This window comes from Larus michahellis, chromosome 6 (genome assembly GCF_964199755.1).
Source record: "Larus michahellis chromosome 6, bLarMic1.1, whole genome shotgun sequence".
Taxonomy (NCBI): Eukaryota; Metazoa; Chordata; class Aves; order Charadriiformes; family Laridae; genus Larus; species Larus michahellis.
The window spans coordinates 13,523,792-13,532,971 of NC_133901.1; the positions used below are offsets into that span (position 1 = coordinate 13,523,792).

The window sequence follows — 9,180 nt, forward strand, 5'->3', positions numbered from 1 at the left end:
AGAGGGACATGCTCCTCCAGCAACAGGCCGTCTGCTGCCTGCCCAGGCTCCCCAGGGTGGGGGTCTCAATGCACGTGGCACGGATACAGACCTCATCCCTTCTCCTCAGCCACCAGCAGCCCCTTCTCCAGAGCAGCTGGAGACTCAGCAAGCAGGGACTCCCCAGGGTCACGACGGACTAAGCCACCCACAGACAGCACCAAGAACTGGAGTCCCAGCGGTGGGTGGTGCCACTGCCCCACTGGCCAAGCACAAGCTCCGGCTTGGGGATGGCTTTTTCCCAGAGAGGAGCAGTGGGATGGAAGGGAGGGCATGGGGCCAGCCGGGAGGAAGGAGAGCGCAGAGATGGAGGCAACTGGGGCTGGAGGAGGGCGTTTTGTTCGGAGGAGGCTTGGCTCCACACCAGCTCTGCCAGGGCAGGATAACTCGCACGCAGACCCCAGGAATAAGCAAGGACAGGCTGAGCTGAGCGACTCGGTTGCTTTATTGAGGGCCTCCGGCACCCCAGTCACTGGGCTGCCTCACTGGGAGATGCTGCGGAAGGACTGGACGGCGGGGCTGGCCGCTCCCCACTCCACGGGTTTGCGGTACTCCCCCTTGGGCAGCAGGTACTGCCTGCCTCGGTAGTTGGGATGCTCGTAGAAAACCCAGGTGCCCTCCAGCACTCTGCAGGCATGGACCTCGCGCATGTGCCACTCATCCATGACGGAAGGGCAGTCTTCGGTGGCTTCGAACATCTGCCCGCCGAAATCTCCTTTCTCAAATACCTGGATGTGGCCCCGGCCTCCACTTGGCTAGAAAAAAAAAAAAAGGGGGAGAGAGAAAATGGGAGAGGGCTGGAAGGAGGCACCAACACAACCCTGGCTCTGGTGGTCACCAGCAGGTGGGAGCAGCACTGAGGCACAGTCAGACTCGGATCAGGTACAAACCACCCACCCAGCACCCCAGGACGGGGCTGAATGGTTCAACGTCAGCCCCCAAAAGCACTGCTTGGGGTAGCTCTTGACTAAACATCATGTGCAAAAGCACGAGCTGGAGCAGAGAACGCTTTCAGCCCAATCCCCCACCGCAGCCCCAGTTTTGCAGGGAGGGATGAGGCCCGTTCAGCCGGTGCTGGGCGCTCTCTCCCAGGCAGCCTGCCCGTCCCGCTGCCGCCTTGAACCCTTCAGCCACCCCACACGAGCACCAGGAGGAGAGACGGACCCCCCTCCACTCCCCGCTCCTCCGGGCAACGAGGAGTTTAATGAGCTGGTGACCCCAGCTGGGTTGTATTACAGGCAAACACAGCGCGGGTATTTTCCACTGCGATTTGAAGCGCCGCATTGCCTGAAGGCACTTGCGGCGGTTTTAATCTGCAGCTGCCCGGACACCGTCCTCCCCCGCCTCCCCGAGCCCGCTCTCGTTGCCAGCCCCAGCTGGGTCTCTCGGATCTGTGCACTGCCACTGCCGCTTCTCCGGGGCACTCTGACCCAACGCCTGTGTCACAGGTCCCCATGTGACCCCCCCGAGCACAGGAGGGGAAGAGAGGCACCAGGTGGATATGCAGGATAAAGCCCCCCCATTTCACCCTCATGGAGGAAGCTGTGTTCCTGCTATACCTCCCACATGTTTTGGCTCCATCCCTTATGCCAGATCAGTGCCCTGAACGGGCTGGAAACTCTCCCTGACCTATAGAAAGATCTAGCTCAAACCCACAACAGCCTCAAAGGGGCGTTAGACCTCCAGACATAAAAGCAAAACCCCTTCAGGGCTGCGTAGACCTGCTCCATGCAGTGGGAGACCATGGCTGTGCTACTGGAGTCAGCGATGCACAGATCCCCACCAAACGGCAAAGACGCAGCAGCAGCATATAGTGACTCAACCCCAACCCACACTCCACCCACGCGCCCATCCTGGCCAGTTTTAAAGGGTGCTGCTCCCCATAAGCTTCACAAAGGGATCATTCCCTCTATTCCTTTATCCCATCCAGCACTTCCACGGGGTGTAAACGCAGCTCCCCATAAACCTACATTTATCCCATCTCCGGCTGGTGGAAGGACAAGTGCTGCAGAGGCTGGAGAAGCATCTCCCCCCACCATCAGTTAGGAGGGCATGAGAACAGTTCACGTGCTGCAGTGGGGAGACGCGTTGCCCTGTGCTCTCCTAACACCAGGAGACACCGGGCTGCTCCAAGCATGCCCAAGGAGGGCTTCAGGCATCCCCTTCCCACTCCTGGTCACTCCAGATCTGCTCCTGAGGCTGTTCTCCCCATGCCCAGAGGGGCTTGGTGACAATGAGATTCGGTTCCCACTATCAGAAGGGAGCCCTGGCTTGCTAAAGAGGCTCTAGGTGCTCCTGCAAAATCTACATCCCACTGTTACAAGCCTTGTGTCCATTGTCAGATTTGGATCAGTTGGCAGCACATGATGGGGGAAGGCAAGAGACAAACCTCGGAGCAACATGCCCAGACAATGAAGTCCTTGGAGGAATACGCAGATATGGAAACTCACCTACAAAGCACTCAAAGGGATCTGCTTTTTCCCATTGCAGTCAAGGGTGGAAGAGATTTACCTTCTCCACTCACCAAACACCTTGCCATTCCCAGAGCACGACTGCAGGAGCAAACCCCCTTTAGCCGTCTTCTCCAAGGGAGCTCCCATGGGTCCCCTGGAAGATGGGAGCCACCCACAAGCATGCTGAAATCCTTTAATGATAGGCATCTAAATTAAAGTGTCCCTCGGGAAGAGATTGCACTTACTATCTGGACGGCTTTGCAGGAGCCTAGGCGGTCATTGAGGCCCATCCAGTGGTGGTAGTCGGGATACTCGCCATGCGTCAGAACGTACATGTTCCCAGAAAAGTTGGGCCTCTCGTAGGCCACCCAGGTGCCTCCATCCACACGAATGGAGTTGCAGCGGCTCAGGTAGTTGTGAAAATCGGGGCAGTCGCTGTTGCATTCGTAGCAACGGCCTAGGAAATTCTTGTCTTCATAGAAGGTGACCTGAAACACAAGCAGAGGAAGGAAAGCAGGGAGGTTCCTTGTCCCCCAGCACATGCGTACGTCTGTATTCTAGCCACATCACAGTGTGAAATACCTGAAAAAAGAGCCCTCGAGATGTCAAAAAGTCATCCAGTCCAGCCCTTGAGCAGGATCAACTGCATCCCAACTAACCCTGGCAGGTGATTCACCAGTCTGGCCCCAACACCTCCAGCTGCCACCCATGTCTTGCCCTTCCCAGCACCTAGTTCTGTCCCAATCCAACCCAAAGTTCCCTTGGTGAAGTCCCTGTCCTCTTTGCAGCAAAACACTATTAATGCATTTCCCTTCCACCTTCTCTAGATCAGTAGTTACTCAATTATGGCCAAGGAAGCCATATGTAGTCAACGGACTGTTCTAAGCAGCACTTCATTTATACCTGGTTACGGAGCGTTTGCAGTTAGACCTTTACTGATAACGGGGTGGTGAGGTCTCTCATCTCCTGGGTCATGTCTTCTAGCCCTGTGATCATTCTCCTTGCCCCCACTCTAACAGGTCCACAATTTGCTTTCGCAAAAGTCAACACCAAAAGCTGGACAACACATGAGCTTTATCGGTGCCAAGAAAAACTAAACGAGAGCTCCACCTACGTGGCGGATAGCACAGTTCTTCAGACAGCCGAGGATTGCATTTGCAGTTGGCTTCTTCTGCTTTGGTTGCTCCAAGTTTGTGATACAGCTAACGAATTTCCGATCCATCACCACACTTCTTTCCCAAGAGCAGCCAGGGCAGCTGACTGCAAAGCACTTTGCTCGGGGACACTTTTTCCCCTACTTGATCACAACCCGTTTCAAAATGATCTCGAGAGCTGGTGAGCAAATCCCACTCCTCTTGCCCGAGGTATCACCGACCCAGCCAGGCCCGGAGAGGCAACACGTGCTTTCTTCAAAAAGCCCTTCGTGGAAATATTGCCAAGCCCTACATCCAGACCAGTCTTTTGTACAGCCCCATTTTTAGATCCTTCTAGATGACGATTATTCATTAAGAGCTGCTCTTTGCAATAAGGGTTCCCGAACCACCACGTCTACTTTGACTGTATCCCTTTCTTGCTTACAGTAATAGGAAGTCAGACCATGCCAAAAATTACACGAGTTTGACATGAATTGGTCTCAGCAGACCCCTTTCAGCCCATCTTCCACCTTAACAGGAGTTCGATGACTTACTGCAGGGTCTTTTAGAGCCTTGCATTGAATCAGTCGACGTGCAAGTTGGTTGATCCAATGCAGTGCATACTCAGGACAACGTTTCACCTTTTCCAGACTTCCAGTATGGCATCACGCTGCCGGGTTATTTGGTAGCATCTGAGATTGCCTCAGACAATTCCCCCACATGCTCTGTAAAGAATTTTTCTGGCCACAATGATTTAAACATCTAACATCTCTGTAATCCGTTTTCCCCCATAGTTTTTCCCCACCTTTTCCTCCTAAGCTGGCTGTACTTCACCTGTGGTGCTTTGGCTACTGGGACTGATCTAACATTGCTGCCATTAAAAATACTGTTCACTGGGACAGTTTCAACCCAGGAGATAGATTCAAATCTAGGACAACCCGCCTACTTTTTTTTTTTTTTTCCATTCACTTTGTGTTAAAAAATCAGTTGGCCACAGTTTTCCTAGAGCTGGTTGGTCAGTGCATCCCACCAGCCTGACCAGGCATATGGGGAGTTGGACTAATCATGCCAGAGGATTTATGTCCTTGGTCTTGCGGACTGTTAATAGACCTTCATAAGGATAATGTTATTTCCCTCACATTTTCCTCTTACTTTCAAGGGACTGATCTCCCACTGCAAAGCAGCTGGCGCACACAAAGCAACCTGGCCCCACCTCTCTCCCTCCTGAACAAGCTCTTCCCATCTTCAGCGCAATGGAGAGCTGGGAGATCACCACCATCTTTCCAGCAAGCGAATAAAAGTTGTAAAAGCACTAAAATGTCCCGTTCGTATTTTCCCACACTGCTGCTGTTGGGTATTTTACCGTACTGGTCCGCCCTTGCCAGCCACAACCCTGCCATTATTTTACAGATCCTGCTTCTGGATCTTTGTCCCTAGAGGTATCACCTGAAAAACCTGCCAGCACGAGCCCAGAGGCAACGCTGAAAGTCCTGCCCACTGAGGTTTGGCAATCACTCACCACCAGTAGTCCTCTTCTTGAAGCCAGCGGTCAAGGAAGCCACAGCACACCAGTAATACCTTCCCCAGGTTGGTCCACAGGGATGCATCTTCGCAGCTCCGCTCTTACCCTTCGCTTGGACAGCTGATGAGCTCTCCCCTTCTTCAACCCCACTCCCAGAGCTCTGCAGCCCCTTCGGCTCTGGCAGTCCTGCTCCTGTCCACACAGTGAGCACCCAGCACGCTCGATGAGGAGCTCTGCCCAACGTCTGTAAGACCACAGGTCTGGTCTCCGTGCAGGCAGCACCTCGCCCAGGCTGAGGGATGCCTCCTCCCGCCTCACCGAGGGCGGCTGGCAGAGGGAAAGGAACGGGTCTCCCTCACTTCTGGTCCTGGCTCCGCACGAGCTGCCCGGGTTTCGCGGCTGGCATCCAGCAGAACCAGCTTCTCTTGCGATGCCCTATCACAGCACCTGTGCGTGACGTTGGGTAAGCTGGCCTTTAGTTTTGTAACAGAAAAGAAAAAGCTCATTTGATGTTCCTTCCCCACCCAGCCTAACACAGCTGAACTTCAATTTGGCAAAGCCACCTGGTGTTCCCGCAAGGGTGTTTTCCCTGTACTTATATAAAGCCACAAAGCCAAAGGAATCCGAGAGCACATTAAGGGTACGACCATTCCCACAGAACAGTGACCAAAAGCGTTCGCTGCTCTATTCTGAGACCGTTTATAGGTAAAGACTTAAGGACAGGGCTCCTGCCCACCCATTCTCCACCACAGCTCTTTGCAGACACCCTCAAGTCATTTCAGACCTTCACACTCAGCGCTTCTCAGCTCTCCTCTAATGATTCAGGCACAAACAGACCAGACTGATGCTTTTCACCTGCAGCATAATGACAGGTGAATTACAGATTTCAGTTCCAGATTCGTCAGTTTGTTTCAGCTGCATCTTACTCCGATGCAAATCGCCTTCCTTCAGTAGAGCCATCCCAGTTGCTCTGCTCGCAGCACGAACCTGGTAACCGCTCACTGCCCAAACTTTGCTTTTTTGGGGCTTTACCTGCCAGATAACAATTTGCCATAGCAGAGCTTCCTTACGGGACTGTAACACTCTTTCTCCCTTGGCCACCTCATAGCAGGTATCATATTTCTTCCCAACAGCAGCTCTGTTAGAAGGAAACTCATAAACAATAACTGTAAGCAATAACCAGTAGTGCCCACTGCCTTCTAAGCAAGCAGCATCGGGGCAGTAACCCCTTTCTAGGGCAGACGGCTTGCTTAGGTTGCGAGAAATAGCGTTTCATTCTCTCCTTTGCCCTTTTCTTCTCCCTGGAACGTGCTAGGCAAGAGCATGGCACAGAGAGTGCAGATGTCATCTTTTCTATCACTGACTTAACTCCTCTCGGACACTTTTGCGGCACCACGGCAGCACACAATCAACAAATTCCCTGTCGCACGCTCACAGGGGCCACGGCTTTCAGCAGGGGTAAAGGCAGCATGTGTTTAAGTCTCTTTAAGAGACTTAAGGAGACTTGAGCGTGAATCAGTCACATCTCCCCCAGCACCTTCTTTACGCACGGGTACATAGACCGCAGTCTGATGGCCACCAGGTTGGAAGGAAGCGGCACACCCCCCTCGGTTCCTAAAGACTGCTCAGAAATAGCCAAACGACTTTGAGCCAAGATCACAGACAAAAGGTGGGGAGAAACAGAGACTGAATCCAGGTCTCCCACAGCGCCAGCCAGTTGCCTACAAAACCACTCTGCTTCCAAACTCTCTGCCCCCTGGGGTCTTACAGCCTCCACAGGTTAAAAGGAATGTAACCCAAAAGCAAAACTAATACCACGGAAAGATGTAGGTCTGTCCGCAGCCTCTTAACGGTTGTCTAACACTTCACAGGGGACACTGGCCACTAGCCCAAAGTTCTCACCTTCCTTTCCCAGCTGTTTATCCCTGCCCAGTCCCAACCTTGCAACATGGTCTGCGTGACCAGCCAGCTCAGCTCGGCTAACTTCAAGACTGAAGGCCGTAGCATTAGAGCTAGATCCCCATCTGATGCACGTCACTCTAGCTGTTCTGATCTACCACCTCCTCCGGTTTAAATTCATCTCTGCCGATTCCACCAAATCACGAGGACGGTGAATCTCTCAGGGAATGCTATTGCCTTCGGCACTATGGTCATCATCCAGGCGTCCTTCTCTCGCAGCACACCCTTTGTTCCACCATGGAAGGGGGATGTGGCGGCTGCCGCTGGCGTTGCGGCTCAGCTCCTCCCAAGGCAGCCTTCCACGAGACTCCGCTCTGCAAATGCGGCTCGTCACATTCGCTGCTGGCACAGCCACCGTCAATTTACAAGACATCAGGTCCCGGTGTATTTTAAAATACCCCCTCACCAGTCAGTCACTGTGTTCGACTCCGTCCTCTCGCGGAGCCACACCTAGAGGAAACAGCCAAGATCTGGGAAAAGACTAGGGAGGGCTCAGCTCCAGCTTCCCTCCATTTGGGGAGGGATTTCAGGCACCTCCTCTTGCCGACAGACTGACAGAGGGGAAAGCTGTCGACAGAACAAAGATACCACAGTTTCTCCACAACTTACCCTTGATAAATTCTGTACTCCTAGCCACAATCATGTGTAGGCTGCAAATAAACTTACCTTGGTTCCAGCTCTGGACATTTTCTGTTCCAGCCAAGCTCCCCGGTGCTGGAGGAACGTCAGAAGCTGTTACAAACAGCCAGGATCCGAGGCACCCTTTTTATAATGGGCTCGTTTTAAACCAGACAGCCGCTTCGTCATGAGAATAGGATCCAAAAATTGAGTCAGTGATTCTGAGGCTATAGACGGTTTCCAGAAAAGCAAACAGGATTATGGAATAAAGGAAGGCTTCGCCATCCTCCCTTTGTTACCATTTGCTGACTCAGAACACCAAAACTCTGCCAAACGCACTCAAAACACGCAGCCCCCTGCCAAGTCCTGGAGGACGGGGGGCGATTTGGCTGCTCTCTCCCTTCCAAGCATGTTAAACAAGACGGCATCCTCGGCGGCTCTAAAAGGCCCGTCCTCATGCGTGAGGAAGAGAACTGATACTTATTGGAGAACGTTCCCATGCAGCAAAGGATGCAGCTGGGAAACGGGGAACACGCACCCAGGCCAGGCACCGCAGGCTTGCAAAGAACAGCCTCCGCGTAGAGGCTCCACTCCAAAAGCTCCCAATGGAAACACCTGCGCAGCAGAGGCTGCATATTTTTATAGCACACCCTCAGCTTGAGCTAGTATTGCACCAAATGGGGCCCAACAGAGAAAAAGAAGAATGCATGGCCGCACACCCCCAAAGCGAGCGATTTCACACATCAGATAGTAGAGAACAGTGCCCAAATTTCTGACAAAGTCTGCCAGTGTCACAAATTCAACTCAAAACTCTTAAACCGCCATCTGCAGTTTGAGCAAAAGTATTTCTTTTAGCCACGCTCTGGCCCAGCGAGCAGGGAGGGCAAGGATTGCTGGCTTATGTACACCCACACCCCCCCGCCAGCGCATGATGAAAAAACACCTCTGCAGCTATTCACTGCACCAGCCCGAAAGGCTTAGCAAGACAAAGGGAAACGAATTTGGCACAGCAGCGCCTGAAACGCACAGACCCTATTTTCAAATCTGTCAGGACAAGCAGTCTCGCAGCAGCAGCTCTGCATGCCACCCCATGTACGCTGCCACCGCTCCGCTAAATGCAGGCAGATATGACAGTCTGAGACAGACGTGCTCACCAGCATCTCGCCTTCTTCCCATTTCAGGTGTCTTGGATCGCCCAGTGCTGCTGCTTACAGCTCTTGCTGCTGGAAAGCTGTAAGGCCACTTAACAGATATTTTTTTATCCAAATGCTGTATTATGAAGATCAGAGCCCAGCCACAATCCACGACCTATCGAAAGGCAACTCAGGAGGTTCACTAGGACATCTCAAAGCTGTCACTTTGAACATCCCCCCCTTTAAAAGTTGGTTAACTGGAATAAACTCACCTTGTATTTCATCACAAAATATTTCATCAAGAAAAGGAGCCAAGAGAGACC

At 52.8% G+C, this 9,180-nt stretch overlaps 1 protein-coding gene across 2 annotated transcripts; it reads right to left on the reverse strand.

Moving 5' to 3' along the window:
• Positions 1-467: 467 nt before the first annotated feature.
• On the reverse strand, positions 468-8,044 carry CRYGS (crystallin gamma S). 2 transcript variants are annotated; one of them, XM_074592821.1, is made up of 3 exons: positions 7,773-8,044; positions 2,738-2,980; positions 468-794 (listed from the first exon to the last, which is right to left on the reverse strand). In XM_074592821.1, exons 1-3 carry the CDS (start codon positions 7,791-7,793, stop codon positions 522-524), a joined length of 537 nt encoding a protein of 178 aa, XP_074448922.1. In that variant the 5' UTR covers positions 7,794-8,044; the 3' UTR covers positions 468-521. The 2 variants fall into 2 exon arrangements, with proteins under 2 accessions (XP_074448922.1, XP_074448921.1); XM_074592820.1 differs by having other exon boundaries at positions 2,738-4,365; positions 5,145-8,044.
• Positions 8,045-9,180: the final 1,136 nt, after the last annotated feature.

Bases quoted from the DNA above. Each gene is read 5' to 3' on its own strand.
- CRYGS (XM_074592820.1), bottom strand. From the start codon at position 3,034: ATGTGCTGGGGGACAAGGAACCTCCCTGCTTTCCTTCCTCTGCTTGTG. The intron at 795-2,737 runs GTAAGTGCAATC...TTTTTTTTCTAG, and splicing joins CCTGCAAAGCCGTCCAGATA to CCAAGTGGAGGCCGGGGCCA.